Source organism: Heloderma suspectum, chromosome 10, assembly GCF_057233095.1.
Source record: "Heloderma suspectum isolate Gila_16-S chromosome 10, 16-S_ref, whole genome shotgun sequence".
In the NCBI taxonomy this organism is placed as follows: Eukaryota; Metazoa; Chordata; class Lepidosauria; order Squamata; family Helodermatidae; genus Heloderma; species Heloderma suspectum.
In genome coordinates this window covers 27813478-27839879 of record NC_139467.1, presented here as the reverse complement: position 1 = coordinate 27839879, position 26402 = coordinate 27813478, and the positions used below count along the sequence as shown (strand labels likewise).

The following is a 26402-nucleotide window of genomic DNA, read 5'->3' as shown; positions in this document are numbered from 1 at the left end:
GGAGAATGGGTGCTGCGGCAGGGCTCAGTGGGTGCTGTGTTGGGGAAGCCTGGCCTAAAATATATCAAAGTCTTCACAAACTTTAGAGTAGATGGAGAATAAAAGCAGGCAAGTGGAAAAATACACTGCAGCAGTAGAAGCATCAATGCCAGAACAAATGAAGTTTAATAAATGTGCCCAAGATTATACCAAGGACTTAAAGTTTAAACTACAACGCCACCTAGACTGTGGAGAGTCTTCCTGCAGGTCCGTAAGTGATGGAGAAGTCTCAAGCTTCTTGGGTTTTTGTACACTGGTATTGGGTGAAGGTTTTTCTCCAAGACGATCTTGTAAGGAACTCTCTCTGTTGCGATTGATTTCAGAATATGGGCAGCCAACTAACCTGCATCAAAAGCAGAAAAACGTTTCTGCCAGAAAAATTATTATGTAACCTAATTGTTCCACCTTTCCCCTCAGAGGGCTATATTAACTAAACAAGCTAGGATAATAGAGCAACTTTGCAGGAGCAACAAATGGCAGGAATGTAGGCTAAAAGTTCTTGGGAAGCAAATCAATTGTTCAGCAGCCACAGGCCTGAACAGAAATTCTGCAGAGAGAGACAGTGTTCAGGCAAAGAAGGAAGGAAGGAAGTCAACTGCTAAAATGACTCTGCTCTTCAGTAACACTGAGTAGCTGAATGAGCTTGAAGCAACGTAAAGGAAAACAAATTTTTGCACATAATTCAGCAAAAAGGACAAGTAAAAAGAGCTAGCTAGAGGCAAGGTGTATGGACGGTCAAGACAAGAATGACTTAATGTAAGGCACGAGACACCTTAAAGAAGGAAGCAAAAGGAGCAGGTGGGGATACGAGCTGGCACATGCACTGAAATGCAATTGTGAGATGAATTCTAGCCTTCATCTCTGAGAGCACATTCATTTGTGCTACCTTCTTAATGGCCCAGAGCCATTTCCATGTTGGGAATAAAAGAATTCAAGATTCTCAAGGTCCACCTATACTTCTGATTAAATCACACCACTTGTACAGGCCACTGGGACCACATAATACCATTCCCAAAAGATCTGTATTGATTAGTGTTGTGTTTTTTTCTGGGCCCGATTCAAAGCGCTGGTTTTGACCTCTAAGGGCTTGTCTGAAGAAACACCTCTTTCCATATATTCCCTTCCCCCCACTGTCATTAATATTGTTAGAGGAGGAAGTGCGTCCTGCATCCAAAGTGCAGCAGGTGACTTAGAACCCTTTTGGTACCTCAATTATGGCACTCTCTGCACAGGCAGGTTCACTTGGCACCCTTCCTGCTCGACTTCAGGTGGCAGTTGAGAATCTTTTTTATTTCAAAGAACTTGTATTTAATTTCAGTCAGAGAGCTTTGCTGTTGGACAGAATATAAATGCAATAAATACATAAAACCAGTAATTCAAGACTACTGACATTGTGTGCCCCATTACAGGCATGTTTGTTCCCCCACATAAAGAGCTTCCTGTGCATGGTAAGTTACTACATCAAGGCCCTTGTTTTTCATCATGGGGAAACATTCTAACATGCAACCCACCACCAGCAATCTGAAGCAGCACATAACAAGGAGCACCTTGGTGGCCTTTAAGAAGCCAGCCACTTATGAGGAAGTAGGCCAGGTATTTCTCTTTTTTATGTAGGAAAAAAGTAAGTGGAAACCCAGTTGCAAAGCAAAGGAACCTGTATCATCTTGTGCATTAAATTTATCTACCTGGGCTGTGCAACATGCATCCCACAGAGTTTCAATCTGCAGCCAGCAATTTTATCTGCATCCCATAGCACAGCCTGGTTTCAGATACATTTTTAGGAAGGCATAAGAGAGTGTGTCCCTGCACTGTACATGGACACTACCACCATTCGTTCCTTTTAATCAGAAAGCCAGTGAAGCGACATCACATATGCAATGTTCTCACTTTTTCAGGTACACTGCCACAATCACTTAGGACTTGTTAGTGATTGTTCTGAAGGAGGAGAAGTAGCATGGGGAAAATGTGGATCTGCCTTTCCCATGTCAGGCAACCTCCTTGAAATCTATGCACTCATTCAGATCTACTGGTGGATGTCTCCAAAGCTCAAGACTGAATTAATAGCCAGCCAGACATCTGAATACTCTAGAAGTCTTGCTACACTCTGCGGCTGCAAATGAGTCAAGGGGGCAGGAAAAGCTCCTTGCCTGAAAGAAATGTCCTACCTTTATCTTATTGCTGCCTCTTTCTTTTTAAAAATGCTTTAAAATCCTATGGCATTTAATGCATGAGGAGCAATTTAAAAGTTAACTGCTTCCCTGCCAATAAACACTGGAATTAAAAAAAAAAAAATACAGCCAGCAATAAGACACAATTCCTTCCCTAAGGCAGGGAGCTATTCTCTACTCTACTCCTTTGGCTGGCCAGGCTTTTATCCTTCCTGGCATGGCAAGGAAAGATGAGACACATCTTTTCAAGACCGCTTTCCCTAGCTGTTGGCACAATTGTGAAAGAAGACCTAGGGATTCTAAACAATCAGAGCCGGCTTTTTCCCGGGTTTTGATCATACTTTTCTGTGGTGCCAGTATTAAGCTTGTTGGTAAAGTCAAACACAAAGCACAAGAGGGAGCTACTAGCACAGCATTTTAGAACCAAGGCACGCATTCATATTCATAGCTCACTAAAGCTGCATCATTTGAAAAACAGTGCTGGACAACTGATACACAAAGCCTTTACAATCCACTGGGAATTACACCATAACTCTCAGACCCACATACGTGTAATGTGTTCCATATCTGGGTCCTCTGACATGACCCAATCCCTGACAACCAGGAGTAGGGCATCCCTGTCCTACTGCCCCTGACGGGTCCGCAGTCCCTGGAAAAACAAAAACTTGTTCAGGAATAGATTTCATTTCAAAACCTTATGTCAAATAATTATGTGTGGAGCGGAGACACATTGTTTCTCCTCTCACCTGGCGGGAGCTGCAAGGCATGTCCAGTTTTTGCACACCAACCCATGGGATGAATGTCTGGACTATCAGCATCAACCCAGAAGTCAAAGTTATTGTCCCAGCCATCAAAGTGTATCTAAACAAGAGGCAAAGCACATGGGGGGAAAGGAAGAATTGAAGTTGCAAGAACACTTTCCTTCTAACAGCTCTAAGAGGCATTTAAACTCACATTAACTCCTCAGGAACAAGGGCTAGCACAGACTTTTAATTCAGCTGCCTTATACCAAGTCAGACTACTGTGGGTCCATCCAGCTCAGTACTGCTTACACTGACCGGCAGCAGTTCTCCAGGGTGTCAGACAGAAATCTTTCCCAGCCTTACCTGAAGATGTTGGGAACTGAACCTAGGACCTCCTGCCATTGAGCTACAGGCCTCCCCCAACAAAGATGTAGAGTCCAAATATTGGGACTATACTTTCCTCCATGAAAATGAGCTTGGAAAGATCCTACTGAACAGATATGCAGATATTTTAGGAAATGTGCTTGGACAGCAGAATCAAATGTGGTTGGACAGCAGAAATGTGCCATTTAAGTAAATTCCTGTGGAGGAAATATTATGCCAGAAAATGCCCTCAATCATCTTTAACATGGCACTTCATGGTTATTTAAGCATTGATCTATGCCTAAATCAGTGCCCGAGTCAAAGTTCTCTTCTGTGGTCAGTTTGAAAAACTGGCTACCATTGCCTTCAGTGTATCTGTTTCTGAGCAAAGAATGTAGCACATCGGGTTCACATTGTATGTGCACATTTGGGGGAAGGTTACCGTCACAAGAAAAGCTAGTGATTTTCTAGGCTTTCCTCATTAAATAAATCCACCACTACCTTAGGATATTTAGAAACCCTCTCCAAAATTGGCTCCAACCAATGCTGCCACCCATTTGTTTAACAGGTGTGAGCTGGTGAGAACATGTTCAGAGACCCCTGCATTGGTTACCAGTTTGTTGAACTTGATTCAAAATGCTGGTTTTGACATTAAAAGCCCTACAAGACCTGGGGCCCTGACTATCTCAGGAAACTCCTTCTCCCATAAGAGCCCCAAGGCTGTGAACTAGGCTCTGATCCAAGTGTCATATTTCTGGAAGCTGAACTTAGCTTCTAATAGGGCCAGAGCCTTTTCACAATCATAGCTCTGGAGCTGTGGAATACATTCCCTGAAAGGTCAGTCTATGAAAAGTGGAAACATTTTTTTGAAAATTTCACCAGGCATTTGTGATTTAACTAGATATGTGTTTTTTGAACATAAGAAGAGCCCTGCTGGATTGGACTGATCAGCCATCTAGTCCAGCATCCCGTTTCCCAGTGGCTAACAAGAGGTCTCTGGGAAGCCAAGAAGCAAAACATAAAGGCAAACGTCCTGTTGTTGCTCCCCAGAAGCTGATATTGAGTGGCATACTGCCTCTGAAACTGGAGGTTGCATATAGCCATTACGACTAGTAGCCATTAACAGATTTATCCTCTCTGATGGAATTTCGATTGCTTTTGAACTGCTTTATTAAATTGTTTTATAATTTTATGTATTATATTTTAACTGTTTTATTGTATGTAAACTGCCTTGAGAACATTCATGTGAAAAGGCAGTATAGACATGCGGTAAAATATATACATAAAGAAAGCAAACAAACAAAATGTCACACAGCCCTTCCCCTTCATGACTTGAGATTTCATCCTGTATTAGAGACACAGCTGCATGGGCATCAAAGCAGAGATAAGGTAATTAAAGATGAAGGATATGAGCGAAGATTCCTGGACTGTCTCATGATACCCTCAAGTATCCCTCTCCTATACACCAGCCTCCAGAGAGGAGACAAGACAATCCAGCTTAGTTTATTCAATGTTAACTCTGAGAAAGGTATTCAGTTATTTCACTGCTACATCATCATTCACTGGGACTGCATCCTTTCTACTGCCCTCGAGAGGATAAAAAGCATGATCGCAATGACTGCTGTTTTCTTTAAGATACTGTTAGGAAAAAGACTTGGGTGACATAATTAAATCACGGACAGAGGTTCATAATTTTGCTCGCCACGCTTGCCACTAGAGTGTTCCTCTACCTTCTAGCTAGCACGACAAGACCTTTGCTTCCTCCCAAACTTGGAACTGAGGAGGGGGGCAGGTATTGTTCCCATGCTTATGCTGAGCTTCAGAGGCCTCAACTCAACTACAGGGATGATCCCTACTGATTCACTCTCACCAGCCCCCAGATTAAAGAAAGCATGGGGTTTTTCTGGTGCTGTGCTTCGGGGGCACTTCAGGTACCCCTGAAGATAGAACCAAAACAGTAAGTCCCAGCATCTGTCTCTCCAGCTTGGAGCACCTGAGAAGCACAGAGACAAAGCAATTCCCATTGCCTTCTCCAACTCAGACCTGGAAAGCTGGATGGAGCTTCCTCTGCTGTCGGCTCTGCTGTTCTGAGTCAGTTGAAGTGCAGAGCCCGCCCCCAGCCCGGAGCTGGAGGGGGCGCAGGACTTATATTCATGTTGGCTTCTGCACAGTGCAATGCTAAGGACACCCCCCTACACACACACACACACATCCCAGCTTCAGCCTTAAGCAGGGGAGTGGAGCAAGGAACTGCTCCTGGCCTCATACTGCATTTCAGAGATACAGTGTGAGGTCAGAAACAAGAGTCCACTGCTTGGGGAAGTAGAAGGGTCTTGGCAATCACACATTTTGGGTTGGCCACAAAGTGCTCTGGTAACGAAACTGAAGTAGTTTTCTGCACTTAGAATGAACCAAATTTGTTTGATAGGTTCAGGAGGATGTAACAAGAAAGGAAATCTTTCACTGTCTGTGCTGCAGGTTACAATCCAGCTCAGGCTCAAAACAGTTGAACAGGTAATTGCCTAGTAATGCTAAGCTGTTGGTTTCAAAATCAGCTGATGGTATCACCTTGAGTTCCAGTACGTGTATATCCATAATGCAAAATTCACACCTGCAAGTATTAAAACTAGAAGCACCTTCCTGACAGAGATAAAGAATGGAATGACGATGGATATATACAACTATGGAGAACCGTGCAAATGTATAGCTGATAGGAGTACCAATGATTTGGTTTATTACTTAAACCATAGTAAATACCCAACTGCAGACTCTTAGAAGATAGGAATGAATGGCATGGCACTATTACTTTCCTGGTCTCTTGTGTGCTTTCTCCACAGCATCTTCTATTCGGCACCCTTGAATGGATCATCGCTTTGACCCAGTAAGAAGGTTCTTACATTCTAAATCTAATCCTGCTAAATAAGATCTGAAGCAAACTACTAAAGAGCACTGGGGAAAACTCATTGTTGGCTCACCTATTCTGTGAACTGAGAGAGATTTTCAATCTTTCTAGCTGACAAACCTCCATTTTATACAATAAGTCAAATGCAAAGTTAATGTGTTTATGTGCGTATTACAGAATGGCAAGTAGAGACATTCAGCATGAAAATTTGAGGTTAACCTGATGTTTAGCTTCCCTCTGCAAGTCACCCTCAAGGTATGAGAGCACTAACATGGCAAATTTATGTTAGATTCATACAGAGAAATTGCTCAAGGGGAAGAAAAATCAATTCGGCAAATGTCATTCCACTATAAGCGACATTACAATAGCATCCAGAAATATTGAGCAGGAGTGTTGCAATTCATATGAGGGGAATAAGATCAACCAGCCGTATTACTCCTGAAGGTGCTTGCTTTCTAGAAAGCCTAACTGTAATGCATTAAGTTTAAGCTTTCAAATCTTATTTTCATCCTTCCAATCAGGAGTAATTTTAGAGTAACACTGTGGCTTGTTTGAATGGAGAACATACCTTGACACGATGGTCATCCTTATCAATTATAGTTGCCACTCTAATTAGCATGGGATTTCTTTTATCTACTGACTCTAGTTTCATGTTAGCCTGGAATCCATGAGCTGAGCGCTGTAAGAGAATGTATTGCAAACAAACATTACTGATCACTTAAGGGCCTGGTCAGGGTGTAATCACAGTTTAGCATTAAAGGAACGAGCTTGCTCAAGTACCCTTCCCCTTTCCACAGAGGAGGAGATTGGAAGCATCTGCTTCCTGGTTTAAACTAACTGCAGTTTGTTGTGATGTCTGAACTGGGCCAAACTGTGGTTAGCTTAACCTATGATTTAAATTATGGTTTGAAATCACTACAGTTCCCAGTTCGGATGCAATGGCAAACTCCTGTTTAAACCAGGCAGCAGATGTTTCCAGTCTCCTTCTCCAGAGGAGAAATGGGGAGCACTCAAACTGGCCTGTTCCCATAACATGGGGGTGGGCAACTTGTGGCCCTCCAGATGTTTTGGCCTATAACTCCCACCAGTCCTAGCCAGCATATTCCAATGGTGAGAGATCATGGGAGTTGTAGGCCAAAACATCTGGAGGGTTACAAGTTGTTCCACCTCTTCTTATGTTCTTATGTTTAGTGGGCCAAAACATATTCACAAGATCACACACTTTTACTCCAGACTAATTAATCCACACCACCACCCAGCAAGTGTGTTTAGGATTGCAGCCTAACAACTCAAATTCTTTCTCATTGTTTAACCAGCCTAATTTGAGTAGACAGAGGAATTAAAGGGGTTAGGTCTAATTAATCCATGGTTTTAAAAAAAATGGTTTAGACAGAAGGATATGCCTCAGTTATACTGGGACTGGAGCAGAACAACACATATGTGATGAGGGAAGATCTTAGCAGAATATTTTCTGTGGTGTATTCTTGACATTAATTTCCCATTCTGGTAAATCTAATGCCATTTACCAGCCTTAGGATAATTCTGGCACTTTAAAGAATTCCAAGTAATCCACTTCGTTTATCTAGGTCATGTTTTCTAATATGCCTTGCATCCAACTATTTAATAATAATAACAACCATCACCTAAAACTAAGAGCTGTACAAAAATAAAATTAAAGTGTTTAATGTTTTGATCCACCAATATAAAACCAGAAAAGATGTTGACCAACCAGTTTAAATGCTCTTGCTGGGGCTGCCTGAGAACCAGTTTCTTCCAAGTATTTCTCCCACGAGAAGGTTCTGAAATCTTTGTATTCTGCAAAGAGATTTTAGAATAATCTCAGTCTTCAGCTATAACTGCAAATGACAGTAAGTGCAGATTAACCAAATAACACATGACTATGCAAGAGAAGTGAACATGTAATAATTTAAATTAGAAATTAGACCACTTGCTTATTTTACTGAATGCATACAAAGTTAATGTAAACTTCCACTGTACAGGTTACGAACATAGGCATGATTCGCATATAATATCAAAACATGGGTTTTGTCGTTACATCTGAACTGGAAAATGAAGCATTGTGCTTGCCCTTCAAACCAGAATTGCAACCATAGTCTGATCCTAGTCTGTAATTCTGGTTCAGAGGGCAAACACAAATAATTTGTCAGTTCAGATGTATGGTTTGCTTCAAAATTGAAAAGTATGGTTTGCTACAAAAGTAGCGTGAGAGGGAGGAAGGGAGCATGTGAGCCAAAACCGACTCATAGACTACTACATAGAGAAGCCGGGTCAATTCAGCTCTTTGTTGCACACTAAAGGCACAATCCTATGTGTGTTTAGACAGAAAAGTCCTATAATTCCCAGTATGCCCCAGCCAGCATGGCTGGTTGGAGGGATACTGAGAATTGTAGGACTTTTTTCTGTCTAAACATGTATAGGATTGCACCCTAAGTTGCTGTTCTCTCAAATAAACCAGTGATTAGTAACAGAACTGACATAATCAGATTCATTACTGACAAGGACTTTCCATTACTGCAAGGTAAAAAAGGTAAAGGTGTCCCCAACCAGTCGTGTCCGACTCTAGGGTGAGGTGCTCATCCCTGTTTCTAAGCCGAAGAGCCAGCGCTGTCCGAAGACGCTTCCGTGGCCATGTGTCCGGCATGACTGAACACCCAGGTGCACGGAACGCTGTTACCTTTCCCGCCAAGGCGGTACCTATTTATCTACTTGCAATTTCTTGCTTTCGAACTGCTAGGTTGGCAGAAATTACTGCAAGAGCTGGTTTTAAATGAGAAGTCTTGAGTATTAAAAGCTTGTCCAATCTCTGAAAATTTCCTAAGTGGCACCTCTCCACAGCAAAACAATGTGAACTACATTGGTTTTTAAAGATAGTTTTTAGAGTATCCCTATTAGTTCTAAAGCTTTACAAGTCTGGATTTGTGAGTTTTCAGAGATGAAGAATTGTCCCATAAGGAGCAATGTGGAGGAAACAGAATGATGTTCCCTCATGATCTCAGAGTTGATACAAGAATGCCCTTTGCAATTATACCATTAGTATTTTTGTACATGTCCCCAAGACAGATGGGAGTTCTTGGTGGCTTCCCCAAAATTACGGAATTCCATCCCCTTTAAAAGTCCAAAATGGCCTCAGTGACACAAGTGAAAACACTGGGAGCAGCACTCCATAGTTGTTAAGCCAGGATCACGATAGCATGATGCAAATAAAGAGCCTATTGTGACCTAGCCCCAACCCAACCTGATGGTGATCTTTCTAATAATGAAACTGAGACAGGACCATCCACCCATGGGCAGTGTGTGTCTCTGTGCGCCTCATTCCACAAATACGCCTTAGTTGAAAGAAGAAACCCCACAGGAGGAGGATAAATAACCTGACTCCAGAAGCAAAAGTGCAGACTTTGGAACCAGCTCTCCAACCATCCAAGGATGGTTGCCAGCTCTCCCTTTTGGAGACAGAAGGTGCCATCTGAGGCCATTCAGTGGTGTCACAGTTCCAGGCCAGAGCACAAGCACTTTAAATCCCATGGTATATCACTTGAGGGATGGGGCTCTGGCAGTTATCAAGCCCTACTTGGACTCAGTTGGGCTTTGGACTTCATAGGACTAACATCTTATTTTTCCTGGGAGATATCCCAGTCCTGCAGTTCCCTAATCTGATCAATTCTGTTAACCAATTCCTGCTCCTCACTGCTTCAGATACTCTAGATGAGTTTCCTCAAATGTTGCCCAGCATTCCATGGGTTCACAGACCTGGCTGGGAAAGGAGGCACTCCAAAAATATTCAATTTTCTTTATTTGTAGAACAATGCACTAGAAGTAGGCACTGCTCCTCTGATGCTCTCCTTACTTTTTCCCAGAGTTTATGCAGCCCCATTGAAATAGGTCTCATGTGAGTTCCAAATCACACAGCAGATCACACTTTGCAAATATTTTCACTGCAATAGAAAATGGTATCCTTTCAACGTACCAGCTGGTGTTGTTAGAGGAGTTCCAGTTTCTTGGCAGTAACCAACAGGTCGAATATATGGGCTACTAGCATCACACCTGCATCAAAAGAGAGAGAACTACTTGCAACCACATTCAACACATGAAGGAATGCAGCTATGCAAACCTTGTCTGTGTTTCTCTGCTGGACCTGTAGATCATGCATGGTAAGCTACCTGCCTTAAATTTATAAAACTATATTTGTGAGAAGAAAAACTAGATCTGAGGTGTTTATTCAGTAAAGTCAGTAGCAAGTGCCCAAGTCACAAATTAGAACTTTTCTCCAAGTTTGGAACTAGAGGCAGATTTGTATCTCCTCCCTTCCTAATGAATGATACAGAATTGTGTAATTGGAAACAATATTATAAGGGGGCTGTCTACACATAACAATAACCCATCAGTTTAAAAACCAATGGGTTGCCAGAGATGAGCAGGAGAGAGTGGGAGTGCTGCCTACAGCACTTTTGCCTCTTCCACTTCATAGCACAATCCACAATCAGCTCCTTCACAGGTTGTGCAACATGATGTGCAAACCCAGACCACTGGGTTGTTTAGCCCCTAAACAACCCAGCAGTTAACCCAAGAACAAACCATGGGTTAACTACTGGGTTGTTTAGCCCCTAAACAATTGAGCGGTCCAGATTTGCACAACCTACAAAGGAGCTCATTGTGGGTTGTGCTGTACAACGGAAGAGATGAATGTGCTGCAGGCATCTCACTCATCTCCGACAACCCATCAGTTTTTAAATGTGTACTTGATCCCAAATTTGCTTGGAGGCTCCTGCATGAAGATTATAAACAGCCCTAATAGTAGAAGTCTCAGAATCTGTATGTTCTGTTATGAATATCTCTTATGAATTAATTTGTAAGGATCCTCACTTTGGAAACATTCTAGATGATACATAGTGGATTAGGTGATCTTGACTTCGTCTGTACATAATGACCACCCATCAGTTTAAAAAATGATGGGTTTTCATTACGTGCAAACAAACAGTTGAAAAACTGATGGGTTATCATTACATGTGAACTAACAGATGAGTTGACATCACATGCGAACCAGGTCAAGATCCACTATGTATCGTCTGGAAAGTTTCCACGAAGAAGATCCTTACAAATTAATTCATAAGAGGTACTGATAACAGAACATATGGATTCTGAGAAAAATGTTAAGTGTTTGCAGTGACACTACACAACACTCTGAAATTACTGATTGTTTTTGCTTAGAATCAGCCTTGAGTTCCATCTGAAAGGCAGGATTTAATTTTAAAAATAATAATAAAATTGTTTCAGCATATCCAGTTTTGAAACTTGAAGTAAAATTGTTATCTCAATGCTTCACAGACAAGACAGAAAATTCCAAACTGCTGGAATCTGAAATATGCTTGGATTGGGCCAATGGAAACTATTTCCAGATTTCTGTGGACTTCTACTATTAGGGATCTTTGTAATCTTCATGCAGGAGCCTCCAAACAAATTTGGGATGCTGAGATTTTCTCTCTTTTTCTCCAAGCATACTTCTAGTGCTCAAGATTGCACAAAACTTGAAATATATATGCAGTGAGAATGAATGCTCTAACTATAGGGATATATCCTTCAGTGAGTAGCAATTCACAGCACTGAGCAACCTATCTATCCTTTCCACCTGTCAAATATTCCCTAATCTCCCAAACTTTAGGGTGTAACTACACATTAGCAAACACATGTTCCCAAAACCTCAATCACTAAGGTAATTGCAAATTCAGTTGTGGGGGAAACATTTCTAGTTGGGTATTGCTGAGTTTGAGGAAGGAGTGCTTAACCTTTCCCATACCTGTTGATTCTCCTCAGCAAATATCTCCAGGTACCATTCTTCCTTTAACTGGGTGTACTTCTGGTATCAGACCCAAGTGAGGGAAAGAAATTGTCTAAATACAGCTGGTGGGGGGACATTTGCAGGGGAGAATCAGCAAACATGGGAAGGGTTAAGCCAATGATTCTTACACTATGGAGCAGGCCCTCCCCTTAGAGGATTTGGGGCACCTATTAGGGAAAGAAGTTCCAGGGATATAGAGATTCCAAGGGCAGACTTTGCCTTCTTTTCCCACTATCCAAGACCTGGGCAGAATAGGTTGAATGTTGACTACATTTACTTATTTTACTTACTTACATACATACATACATACGTGCGCGCACACAAGCACACGAACACACACACGCACACTGGCTTTTGGTCCATAGCAGGACCCCAGGGCTGCTTAGAATTGTAATAAAATATAAAAGCTTTAACATGTGTGAAAGCACTATAGAATCATAGAATAGTAGGGTTGGAAGGGGCCTACAAGGCCATTGAGTCCAACCCCCTGTTCAATGCTCAAAAATCTAGAGATAAACATTGTTTATCTCTAGATTTTCAGGGAAATGCCAGCACATGACCAGTTTGTTCTGATCATTTCACAGACAAGTTACATAGTCCATATTTACTTGGAAGGAAAGTTGCACATATATCAACAGGATTTAGTTGTGCTTAGGATCACAGCTTCAGAAAATTAAGAAGTAAATAAGCTCTCAGGAGTTTAAATACAGAACTGGAACCTGGCCCCAAATGCACATTGACTCCGAATTATTATATACTATGCACTTTGGGGGCAATATCCACTACCACAAAGCACCACTCTAGTTGGGGGTGCGCTGGATTGTCCCCTTTTTTCTTACCAATAATCGTAACTTTCACCCCAGTTGTCAAAATGAACTAGCAGCCGATTATCCAACATGTCTGCAATGGTTGCTACGCACATCAAGGAAGGATTCTTTTTGTCTACTGCCTCTAACTTCATTCCCATTCGAAAACCAGAAGGTGTGACTGACTAAGGAACAGGAGAAAATAAGACAAAACGTTGTCATTAGCCAGATTATTGTAATCACAACTCCACTAATATCCTTCCTGGTTATGTAAAGAAAATAATCTGAAAAAACAAAACAAAAGCTTACCTTGAAATGGTGGCTAAAGCCCCGAATTCAACATATACTGGCAACTCTCAAACACAGGAATGCAAGAAGATGCCTTATAAGAGATCAGACTAATTTTTCCATCTAGCCCAGTATTATCTACTCTGACTGGTAGCAGCTCTGTAGGGTCTCAGGAGGAGGCCTTTCCCAGCTCCTGAAAGATCCTTTCACTTATTTCATAGCCAAAGCTCTCTGGGCAGTTGACAAAAATTACAACCCCAAAATACAGCATAATAAAAATATAATATAAAACTTTTAACTTACAAAATGTAAAAACAATTTAATACAGCTAAAGTACGGTTACAATAAGATACTGGGGCCTGATCACTGGTTTTAACTGGGCATGTCAGGGACTGAACCTGAGAACTTCTGCATGGAAAACGTATGCTCAACTACTGAGCTCTGAGTTAACATCCAAAGGTTCCCTTCCTTCTACATAATCCATACAAATACTATTTTTTTTTTCATTTGGATCAAAATGCAGAATTATTGCTGAATCTTATGAAAATTCTGCTATGACAACAGCAAGCTCTGGCACATTACATTACCCAAGGTGTAGCAGATGTTTCCCATAAACAGAGGAAGATCACCTAGTCTGAAGCCTAAAAACCATGGGCTGGTTCAGATGTTTGAAATTTAGCCATGCAGAGTGGCCCTGCAGACACAGTCATGTGAAGGAAATAATGTCTGACCGGCAAGTCCACAAACAGACCTGTTGCTTCTTGGCACCAATTCATAGCTGAAAAATGGGCTCCTGCACCCATTTTGTAATGTAAATCACTGCTGGGGAATGGGGCTCCTGTATTCATGGAGCAGATCTTACTTTCTCCACAAGGCTGCTCTGCACGGAGGAGTTACAAATGGCCTTCTAATTAAATGAAATCAACAGGATTTGACAACCATCACCACACTACAGATTAGACAAGGTGCTATGCAAATGAACAAACAAGGCTACTTGACAGAGTGGAACAAAGTGAATCAGAGCCAGAGGTACAGATGGGGAAGATGAACGTATTTATTCATATGAGCAGACATGTCTTTGAAGTAAATACATGTGTCAATAAATGTTTTTAAACCAGGGACTGAGAAAGTGCTGGGTGTTCTGAGAAATGCAGATAACATCAGGAGACAAGCCATTCTGTGCCAAGGGAGCAGGTGAGTAGTCAGACTCAGACAATAAAGTCATTTCCTTGCTTGGTTAGTTGGCTGCTGTGTGCACATAAATGCAAACCCAGGCATTAACCTCTGTATCCTAAATGTAACATTAGAAACTAAATAGGTTTCTTATTTCACATCTGATGTCCCCATTTCTTAGGGGTTTAGCTTCTGTTTTAAGCATTTGAAAAGGCACAACAATATCCTGGTTTAGAAAGGGCTTGAACAACATATGATGTAACTTAAAAGACTCAAAAATCAGTACTGCCTCTTACTGTGCTCAGGGCCTTGAAAAGAGTTTTGGGAGCAGCTTGAGCTTTGCAGTTCTTCAAATATGAAGCCCAATTAAATTCCCCTTCCTTGTAACCTAGGGAGAGAGGGGGAGAAAGAGAGACTGGTAGATAAAAGCGCTGTTTTATATGATGGCTGCTACATTCAGTTTGGTTTTTCAGAAACAGAAACTATGTGGGAAGAATTTGAACTTTGCACGATAGCTGCCCTTGTGGAATAGGCAGGGGTTACAGACTTCAGTTAACACATCTTTCTCCTGTAATTTAAATATGTTATTGCAGTTGTTAATCATTAATCTGAAACTTCAGAAATCTCTAGGAAACAAAATAATAGGAAAAGGAAGTAGTGAATGGCATTTGCTAAGTTGCACATTACTTTTCTCTTATAAAACTGCTGCTTAAATAACAGTAAAAGTGTGTGTACCCCTTCTGTCCTATAAGATTCTCTCTCTCTCTCTCTCTCTCTCTCTCACACACACACACACACACACACACTGCACCTACACTGAAAAAATGTACAGTTCTTAGGAGCTTATTTTCATGGCATACTGGTTGGAAAAAGAAGTTTAGCCACTTCATATATTATAGGATACAAGTACACATATGTTAAGTAACTGTTTCTATTGTGTGAAGTGTTTGTCTATTTTGATCGCAATTACTTTTTCCCATTTTAAACAATTCCAGGTGGTTTTAACCAGAAATGATTCTAAAAGTTTTATTACACTAGGTAATGCCTGGTTCAGACACAACACTAAATCAGAGTTCAGTACTACAGAAATGAGCCTTGGCTTGCGTTCCTCCCCATCCCCTCTTCTCCTCCAGTGTGGCCAGGAGGTGGAGATTGGAAGCATCCACTTCCATTTTTAAATTAACCATGATTTATCCACAAAGGACAAACTATGATTAGTTTAAACTACGATTTGAAACATCAGACTCAAACCATGGTTTACGATCCTGGCTTGTTTCAACAAACCACAGGTCAAACTAAGCAGAGTTCCCAGTTTGGATATGACGAGAAACTACAGTTAGTTGACACCAGGAAATGAGTGCTTCCAATCTTCTCCTCATGACTGCACTAGGAGAGGGCTTGGGTTGGGGGGCCAAGCATGTGAGCCTGAGGATTGTCAAAGCTCATTCCCATATCACTAAGCCATGGTTTAGCATTACCTCCAAACCAGGCTTGTATCTTGCAAAGTTGATAATCTAAGTTATAAATATAAATAAATTTATTTATGTACCTTTAGGAGGGAGCAGCTTGTGACCTGTTTTTTCACACCAGCCAACAGGGTGGATGTCCGGGGAATCAGCATTAACCCAGAAATCATAGCATTCAGAATAACCATCAAAATGTAATCGCATTCTGTACCCCTGCACCTGTAGGCATGAGGCAACTCAATATTATCCCTTCTGAGAGTTATTTACCTTGAAAAATTAACACTACATTTTAAACATTCAGCTCACTTTAGACTGATTCCTTTTCACTTTATGATAACCCTTCAAAATGTATAATAAATGTTAAAAGAAAACTTATATGCATCCATAGTTGCCCACTCTTGCAACTATTTTCTCAGTAGAGCTGAAAAGTATCTATAGCTAGAGATGCCAAAAAGTCATACGCAGCCAATTCGCACAATCATCACATCCCATCATGGCTTATTTAAGCCACGGTGGGCTGCAGCACGTGCCATCCACCATTTTGAATATTCAAGCTGCAACTGCAGTTTGTTGTGTTGTCTGAACCTGGAGAGTTTATCTGATTTATTAGCCGCCCATCTGGCTGCCTACCCGGCAACTCTAGGCAGCGTACAATACTAATAACAAATTTACATAATCAACTGAACAACAAAAAACACAAAACAACACTGCTCTAAAATACCCTAACCCAACCCAAATGCCCGCCTGAACAGCCAGGTTTTTAAAGCCCATCAGAAGCTCATCAAAACAACCCTCACAGACCCATGGCCTGTTTTAAGGATATGCAAGGGTTGTTTAACCCTCGCACAACCCACCTCCGCTGCATTAAGAACATAAGAAACACCATGCTGGATCAGACCAAGGGTCCATCTAGTCCAGCATTCTGTTCAAATGACATGACAAGTCCCGGTCGCAGCTTGAATTTTCAGGATGGTGCCCTCAAATAACCCCTGTCACCTGGGTTTGGATGACATGACAAACTATGGCAACCCGCCCCCCCGGGGGGTTTAATATTCAAAATGGCCACCAGCACATGCTACAACTCACTGTGGCTTAAATAAGCCATGGGGGACTGTGGTGATAATGCAAACCCAGTCACTGAAATGAAATTCTGTTTTAAACAGATATAGGCCTTTACAGAATGCAGCCAAGAATGAAATAAAAAACAAATTAAAGATTGTTTAAATTATCTTGCTTACCTGATAACACCCTTTCAGACTGCCAAAACATTTTTCAAGCCTCAAACCATTTGACTTGTTTAATAAAATTGGTAAAATATATATTTCTTTTTTAACAAGCATTCTCTAGATAAAAGATATTTTAATTAAATGGAAACAAAGTACTCTCTTTAGGCATTATTTTGATTCACTGATCTAGAACATGCCTTATATCTCCCCCTACCTGCCTATTTTTTACCTCTATTCTAGATAATATATAATACTGTTGGTTCCATTACAAAGACAGGCAAATACCTCAGCAACAGAAAGGACACAAAATAAAGATGGATGTTCAGGATCTAGGCCCTCTAGCTTCATTCCAACTTTAAATCCATTTTTGTTTTGTGGAAAGGACTGAGACTGCAGTGGAAAAATGGAGGGGAAATATTATTTTACACTTCCAACAAATAATCCCTTGTCGCAGTGTCTATGGAGAAAACAATTTTAAAAATGCAGCTTAGTATGAAGTGGATTCCTTTTCCATAACTAAGGTCACTTGGCATTTCTTACTCTGTACTTGTTTTGTATTGAGAAGTAGTGCTTAAAGGTATAGATGGGCTAACGTATCTATAACAGATATCTACTAATGTATTTGTTTGAAGAAGACCGTAGTTCAGTTTAGACCCTACAATTTAACTTATCTTAGCAATGGTTTAGTGCAATGTCTAAACTGACATACTATGGTTTCTGCTAGCTATAGCCTGGAGTGATATCTGAATTGGCAGACTATAATAATGGGCATTGCTCCACCACCAAAGGCTGCTCCATTATGGAGACAGGAATAAACATATGAAGCTAAGTGCTGAGAGGATGGGGGAAATGAAATCAGACAAATAGCTGTAAACCATGATTTGATTGTTGTACATTTGGAAAATGAAACCATGGGTTTGGGTTCTGAACAACCATGACTTGGCATGCTGTCTGAACTGAGCTTGTGCATCTGACTTTTCTAAGCATCAGCCTTAATAAGGCCCAATTCTGAGGCCTTGGCTCAGGCAAAAATGGATAATTAAAGGGAACTCTGGTGAAATACTTTCTTCCTCTCTTCTTCTTCTTCTTCTTCTTGCAATGTCTATTTCCTCTAAACTGATGTTTATGGACAAAACTGAGCAAAGCTTAGAGTTATCAGTAAAAAATGGATGTGATTGAACATCTTCCCAATGCTCCATGATGCTCTATTCTCTCCATGTATTAGTAGAAATTGAGATCAGCATCAGACAGGATGGGTGCCAGATTCACATTCTGTTGGATTTGGTTTCTTGCACATTTTTAGACATGGCAATTGGCTGCTACTTGTACCCTCACTTGTAATGATTACTTTTTAATAAGATAATCTATAACATGCTAAAAGTCAAGGACCCAATTAATGTAAGCACTACGCTAATTAGAAAAGCTAAAACTAGCTTTACACAGTTACTGGCTAAGATCCGATATTAGTGTTGAGCAATTTCATATACTTAGACACAAATTAAAACAGGAGTTGGGGGCAAAATTAAATGAAAGGATTAAACTGTCTCTGATGGGTGAGTCACATTCTACCTTTTTAACAAAGAACATTTACAATTAAACTCTCCTTTGTCCATACTGGCTCCCTTCCCTGGCACCCAGTACAGGCAGTAACTGCTGTACTGGAGATTTGTCTTGTAGCATTTGCTCTCCCCTTCTCCTGCCCAGCACTCCCTCAGAGTGAAAAAGCCTGATGCCAGTTGACACTCGCCTTTCTCCATGATGTTCAGACCAAGAAAGTGCAGCTTGCATGCTCTCTACAAGCTAGGATTGCAAGCCAGGATTAAATAGTGGTTTGCAATCCTAGTTTGTAGGGAGTGCTTAAACTAATTTCCTGGTTTGGAAGTCATACGGCACGGGTCTCCAATGCTGCAAGGCTAGGCTGAGGTACCTGTCAAACTATTTTTGCTCCATTCAGTTGCTTGCAGATGGGGAGAGAGGGAGAGAGAGGGAAAGAGGGAGAAAGAGAGGCCAGAGGAAGGTAGGGGAAAAGAAAGAGTTACAAGAGAGAAAGAGAGATTGAGAGAGAGACAGAGAGAGAGAGAGAGAAGAGAGGGAGGGGACCAGAGAGGGAGGGAGGAAAGAATGAATGAACCTGGGTGGTATGGCTTGTTTGAAGGGGAAACCACCCTCAAATAACCCTACAACAGGCCATGGGTTATTTGAGGGTTATTTCCCCTTCAAACAAGCCATCCCACCTAGAACTGGATGACACAACAAGCAGTGCCTGGGCAGGCAATTAGGGAAATGGTACCTTTCCCTAATTGAGAGAGAGAGAGAGAGAGAAGGAAGGAAGGAAGGAAGGAGAGCCAGGGAGAGCAAAACCAGAGTGGGTAGCACACACACAGAGCGCACATTCATGCATAAACATACAAAGGCCTGATTTGCATGTTCACCTCTGCTCACCATGGCTACAGCTATGACGTATGAACCCAGCAAGGGTGTGTTGTTGCCGTGGTTAACAAACCACCCACAACTCTTGGGCTATTTTTGGGTTGTGGGTGGTTTCTTAAGGTTCGCACATCACGATAAGCTGCAGTGCCCGCCTGCTGTGGCTTGAATATTCACAATGGACGCCAGCATGCACTGCAACCCACAGTGGGCTGCGGCGATCGTGCGAACTAGCCCAAACACAAATAAGGGGGCACTCTTAACATTTTTGTGATTGGTTCCCAATTCCCTTCGAGCAGTCAATTTATGATGGCGGCCAGGGCACTTTTTCAAAATGCCGAATATGCCCCCAAAAGGTTGGAGACCCCTGTAATAGGGAAACTGGTTTAACAAACCAGTCTCTTCTACAGCCAGGCATGCAAGATGTGGAATGAGGAAGGGGGATGGAGGGAGTGTTTCCCCACTTCAACAAACCATCATTTGCTGGATTGGGAATGTTACCTCTCAACAAGGCCAATGTGAAATTCCCAAATAATCACATGAGAAGGGACAGGTTTGCTGGGCCATTCTCTTTAGCTTCCTTAGCACTATGGTTAACCCAGTCTTGGTTGCTCTGTTGCAGGAGCACAACATAAAGGAAGTCAATTCTGTCTGGTTCTTCCCTGTAACAGAGGTCTCATAGGAATATCATCTCTAGGCTTCTACTGTACCTACCACTCAGCACATGCCATAACAACATTTTGCTTTGAGTCCCCCACTCCCAAGATTCTGGTGTCAGGAAGGATAGCACAAAGGAGTTGCACTTTCACATTCTCAAAAGAAAACATCCAAGAAGCTGCCAACCTCTTTGAAGAGTTTCAGTGGAGCTGCTGGCATTCGTTGTTCTTCTAAGTATGAGATCCAATTCCATACATACTTCTTTCCAGGAATAACTGAGAAATCAAAGACAGGAGGGCAGAGTATTGAGTAGAACCACATACATGATGTTCTAATTGCCACATTTGATTGGGTATCCAAAGACATATCCTTCCTTTCCTAATAGCTGGATAGCAGCTTTCAAGAACAGTTCTATAATGCTAATGTCACCATCTTCCACTTACTAGAGTATGTGCTAGGAAACTAAACCAATAAACAAAGCCACCTATTTAAAATAAATAAATCACAAAATGCAGGAAATATATGGGTTGTATATATCCAAGTTTTTTCCTTCTAATTACAAAAATACAAAATACAGTTATTCACACAATACACACAAATAACAATAGAAAAAGAGATCCAACCTAAATAATTGCTCTAGACAAAACAGAAAAGGAAAACAATTACTCCGAATTAATCTCTGCTCATAAATAAGACAAAATGCGCCCAATATGTTAACAACTCCCAATGTTGTATATATCGTAAATAGACTTATTATCCCACTTCAATATGGTTTTCATGCTTCTAGATAGTTGCAAATGGTGCACTGGTACAACAGATCCTGCCTGCCTAGTGCAACACAATACATTCTGCTAGTCCTCCCAAATACCCAGAATATTGGGCAAGATGGGCCAACAGTAGTAGCTAAAAAGCAAATCCAAAAGAATTAGATGGTGAGCTGACAGATCATGGGGAATAAATGGCTCAGGTTTCTGGGTTTGGTACAAGAATCCAGTGAATCAGTGCAAAGAATGAACAACATTTGGGGATATTATTTAACTCAAGATTATCCTCAAGAACCCATTATTCATTCGTAGTTTTACCCCCACAGATCGTAAATGCATCTTCCCATTTTTTATTTTATCAGCATTTATTAAATTAAGGGAGCAAACCTATGTCCCCTAGACAACATTTTTCGGTTTCCTGGCTCCGAGCTCAGAGACAGGGCTTCAAACTTGGAATCAGGAAACCGTGCTCCCCACCCCTTCCCCCTCATAGCTGGCATGGGCAGAACCTCACTGGTGGCCTCTCTGTGCTCCTAAAATGGAGCACAGAGACAGGGAGAAGGGGGCACTCCCAGGGGAGGAGGGGAGATCAGGGAAGCTGCATTATGCAGCTTCCTATGCTCGGCCCAGCCTCCTCCCCCTCCCTCCCTGAAGCTTCCACTAGGCAGGCAAAATCACCTGTCAAGCTAAACTGCAGAGAGGGAGGCATGAGGCGTTTCCCTCTCTGCATAGGATATTTGCAAGCCTCCGAGTTCGGGGGCTTACAAGTACTCAGGGTGCGACCCATAGGATTGCACCCTTACAGTGCAAACCTATACATGTCTGCTCAAATGTAAGTCCCACTGAGTTAAATGGGGCTTACTGCTAGGTAAGTGAGTATAGGATTGCAGACTGTTTATAAGAGGGACCCCAGCCTATTGGTGCCAGGCAAAATGCTCTGAGAGCTTTGGGGGCACTTTAATAATCCATTTCATGGGCTACAAAAAACATGTATAAAGGTGGTAGAATGTTATTTGCATCCATTAATTCTACTATTCTGGATAGATGATAGGTTCTACTATCCCAACCTTCTGGGCTGCATTTTATTTTAATGTATTTTATAGCAGTTTTTCAGCATTAAGTAGTGAAAGATCAGGTCCTCAGCTTACCTTGCTTAACTGGTTTAGCACTCCTGCGATTTTTCAAATTCAATTTATTCTTTTCCTAGACATAGATATTTTTTAAAATTAAATGAAAATACACTGACATTTTCACAGATATAAATGACTTTCTCATACTTTTGTAAAAGTATTTTTTTAGTATTTTAAATGGTAAACTTACCTTTGCAGAAAGGCAGTATATAAATACAACAAAATAAATAAACGACTTAGCCTGTCATTTAGTGTGTACCCCCAAAATTGCCTCTTTAAGGTTTCCACTGTAGTAGCATCCTCTAAATGCAAAATTTCAACATTGGTGTCCAATTCAAAAAAGTTGACAAAATGTACCAGGTTACTTTTGATCACCGCTTGCCTCCTAGCTACAATTTCAACTGAACAAAGTATATTCTGTTACCTCATCCTCATCTGCATTTTCTTCCTCATCTTCGGAATCCAAAAGCAACTTCCTCTTCCTTCGAAGTCGCTTGGAGGGCCTATCAGTTTCATAAACCTGACTGCTACTTGTCCGTTTTCCATAGTCAGCTGGAGTGCCCTTAGAAACTCTACCAACAGAAATAACTTAAAATAAATGCAAAGCATCCATGTGTGCAGTTATAAATAGTTTACCTTCCAGCCACTTGGAATGGACAAAAATGTCTAAGTTGATAGCTTTAAAAGGTGACATGTTGTAAATAGTCTGGGGCCAAGATACCTTATGGATCACCTTTTTCCATATAAACCCATCTGCTCACATAGATACTCTTCTGAGGCCCTGTTCCATCCACCTGCCCCCGCTCCCCCGCCCAACTCTGATGTGCAGTGGATGGCTACAAAAGGCAGTGCCTTCTTAGTAGTAGCACCATTTTGTGGAACTTTTTCTAAGGGAGACTTGCCTGACTTCCTCATTAATGTAGTTTAGACGGTAGGTTAAGATCCTGTCATTTCAGAGGGCACATGGGATAATGGGAAATTAGTTGGCTTTGTTGTGTTCCTTTTACTGCTGCCGATTTTACAATACTGGTGTTTTACTATATTTTAATTTGCTTTTATATTATTGTTAAGCCAACTTGTGGGTCAAAAGGATAGAAAGGCAGAGTATAAATGTTATAAAATTTAAAAATGTTAAACTAAAAGATACAGAATAGTTGGATAGGAACAACTGAGTCCTAATTTGATTGGTATTGCAAGAACCTCTGCAGCAGTGTGGCTTACAGCACAATCCTATGCACATTTAGAGAGCCAGTGTGGTGTAGTGGTTTGAGTGTTGGACTGGGAGCCAGGAGATCTGGGTTCTAGTCCCCTCTCGGCCATGGAAGCTCACTGGGTGACTTTGGGCCAGTCACAGACTCTCAGCCCAACCTACCTCACAGGGTTGTTGTTGTGAGGCTAAAATGGAGAGGAGGAGGATTATGTATGCCACCTTGGGTTCCTCAAAAAGGAAAAAAGGTGGGATATGAATGCAAGAAATAAATAAATAAATAAATTTACTCAGAAATAAGCCTCACTGAGCCAGTTCACACAATCACCGCAGCCCACCATTGCTCATTTAAGCCACTGTGGGTTGCAGTGCATGCGGGGAGCCATTTTGAATATTCAACCCCTGGCAAGGGGTTGCCCTGTTTTGTCGTGTTGTCTGAACCCAGGTGAAAGGGGTTGTTTGAGGGTTAAACAACCCTCCAATAATCCTACAACAGACCATGAGTTATTTAAGGGTTGCTTAACCCTCAAACAACCCCTCCCACCTGGGTTCGGATGACACGACAAACCATGACAACCCTCCATTGGGGGCTGAATATTAAAAATGGCTGCCTGCACGCGCTGCAACTGCCACTTATTAAAGAGGTGTCATTTATTTAAGCCACAGTGGCTGCAATGATTGTGCAAACCAGGTCAGACTGGGTTCATACAACATGACACCCATACTCAACCTTGACTCTGGGTTGAGAGTGGGTTGAATGTGGCTTGTCATTGAACTGTGGGTTGTTGTTGAACTGTGGATTCCTGTGTTATGTAACAAACCATGGTTTGTTAACCACAAACAACCAATGCAGGGAACTCACGGTTTGTTGTTGGGCTGTGAACTCTGGGTTGTTCATGGTTAACAAACCATCCATTTGTTAGCACGGCTGGGGTCACACAATACAACAACTCATGTTTCAACGACAACCCAGGGTTCAATGACAACCACGGTTCAATGACAATCCACACTCAAACCATACTCAACCTTGAGTATGGGTTGTCGTGTTGTGTGAACCCAGCCACTGTGTCCAATGGAGCATACTCCCTAGTAAGTGTATTGCAGTTTTAAACAGCTAGTATTCATTAGCTCCGTAATTAGTAATTAATTGATTTTAAGGTCACCAAAATCATGTACAAAAATGACCTCTCTTGAAGCACAGGTCAACTGCAGAGCCTTGCAGGTTTTTTCTTGATGTTTTGCCTTAAGCTTCCATTGTATTTGGGACAGAGTACTTCATATCAGAGAGGGATCTGGAAACAGGCACTGCAAAATTGAATGAACACTTGCGTTGTCATTCAATATAAGCCACTGAAAGAATCAGGGCCACTTTTTCCATTCTCCTTGGAAAGACTTTATTACATTTTGTAATAGTGAAGTGCCCTTCTTATGCTTCAGACATACAACTTACTAGACCAATTTTTCCCATCACATCCTGTTTGATTGCTGTTTTTCTTTTGTGTGTTTATAAGGAAACTGAAAAAGTATTCTTTTTCTGCTGAGGTGAGATATCAAGGGAAGGGTCTTGTGAGGTGAATAGGAATATGCAATCCCCATTAGAGTGAAAAAACTTTATTTCTGCTTCCTTAGGTTTACTATCTTCTTTATCAATTTTTATGGGGTACTTCAGTGTTTCAGTACTCAACATAACTCAAAATGCAAACTGGAGTATGAAAGGTGTGGTGAGAAACATTTGTGGTGACAATACATGTGGAGTTAGAAGTCAATGAAATAAACGATGTGATTTTTTTGAGATTAGTAAACCATCTGTTTAAACAACCTAAATATTTAGATAATGTGGAGTATTCTTTCTATACAGTTATGGCAGTATGAAGCTAAATAGGGAATGCACAGTGAATTCAGATGTTCCGAGGACTAATGATTTCATGAGTTTTTCCTGTCCTTCGGGAGAGAGTATGCAAAATTAACTTAGTCGTGCTGAAAGAAATTTGTTTTGAATAATGAGCAGGCCTTTTGAAATTTGGTGAAAGCATATTGTTTAGAGGAGAAATCAACTGAGTTTTGAAGAACTGATGGGAAAAACCAAAACCCTTGATCAGCCTTGGTCGGTGCCCTTGCAAAATATGAGTCCAGTCTCCACCTTGAGTCTTATTATTGCTCCATCAATGAACATAGTATTTAATGACTCCATCAGCAGCCAGCCATTCTCCAGCTTAGTACAGAGAGTGGGATGGGAAGTGAGGCCCTTTCCCTCAACCTGCCTGTCCCAATTGCCAGCTGACCTCTAGGACTACAGCACCAGCCAGCCACTCTGGATGGATGGAAGGAGAAAGAAACCCTTCCATTGTCTTCTTTTTTCACTCACCCTGGCTTTCCCAGATTGGCTCTCCTTCCTTCTCTTCCCTAGTATGTCATATATTTACCTTACAGTTATAAGCCTGACAGCATGACCAGCAGTATTTCTAACTTTTATACAGCACCTCGTGATTTTAGATGAAATCATCACCATCAATGCACCATTAGCAAGCAACCTCTTGGGCTTTTTATTACTGGAGTCCCTCTGCAAAAGACATGCTATTTAATGATTTGCTTTGCTCTATTTTTTACCCTCCTTCCAGTTCTCCAATACCCTTTTCAAAACAGGGACATCAGATCTGAAGACCATGTCAGTAATAATATCTCAGAAATAATTTTGCAGATAAGTTAGAGACCAAGGTTCTGAACCCTGAATCTTCTAATCTCTTTTAAATGAGGCCTTTGGAGCAGATCATGGGCTGTACCACCTGTACTGATACTTGCCCGTTTAATATAGAAATATAAATATAGATATATCCATATTCTACTTGTGCCCTGGGAGCCTATTTGTAAAATGCTAATACGGTATTTCAAATATAACGAAACAAAGAAGGAGAGAAAAGATGTTACCTCTCTTTACACTCTTGATGGGAATTCTCAAAAGAGTCCATTTGCCCAGGGTGTCTGATATTTTCGCTGGTTTGGCGCTCAGATTTGGGAATGCTGTCTTTGGACTCTGCAAAAAGAAAGACTGGCAGTTAATTCAAAATAAAAATACTTGGGATTTTAGGCACCTTTTATGTGAGAAACCCCCTCAATTCTTTTTATAGTTACCCATTAACAGAATTTCATGACATCCTGCAAGGGAATTAATCACCACAAACCCAGTATTTA

At 41.3% G+C, this 26402-nt stretch overlaps 1 protein-coding gene across 12 annotated transcripts in view; it reads right to left on the bottom strand.

The window, feature by feature from the left end:
• LOC146337997 (lethal(3)malignant brain tumor-like protein 4) overlaps positions 1–26402 on the bottom strand; it is an 85705-nt gene that overhangs the window by 26988 nt on the left and 32315 nt on the right. For 11 of the 12 annotated variants that reach the window (XM_084815622.1, XM_084815618.1, XM_084815611.1 and 8 more), the window contains 14 exons: positions 26139–26244; positions 22431–22578; positions 22025–22079; positions 20299–20387; positions 17314–17418; positions 15886–16021; positions 14633–14724; positions 12909–13060; positions 10201–10277; positions 7945–8030; positions 6784–6894; positions 2954–3068; positions 2757–2856; positions 221–382 (listed from right to left, as the gene is read on the bottom strand). In XM_084815622.1, the coding sequence (XP_084671748.1) occupies positions 221–382; positions 2757–2856; positions 2954–3068; positions 6784–6894; positions 7945–8030; positions 10201–10277; positions 12909–13060; positions 14633–14724; positions 15886–16021; positions 17314–17418; positions 20299–20387; positions 22025–22079; positions 22431–22578; positions 26139–26244 (1534 nt within the window). The remainder of the gene's footprint in view (positions 1–220; positions 383–2756; positions 2857–2953; positions 3069–6783; positions 6895–7944; positions 8031–10200; positions 10278–12908; positions 13061–14632; positions 14725–15885; positions 16022–17313; positions 17419–20298; positions 20388–22024; positions 22080–22430; positions 22579–26138; positions 26245–26402) is intronic. The other variant, XM_084815617.1, reaches the window with a different exon arrangement.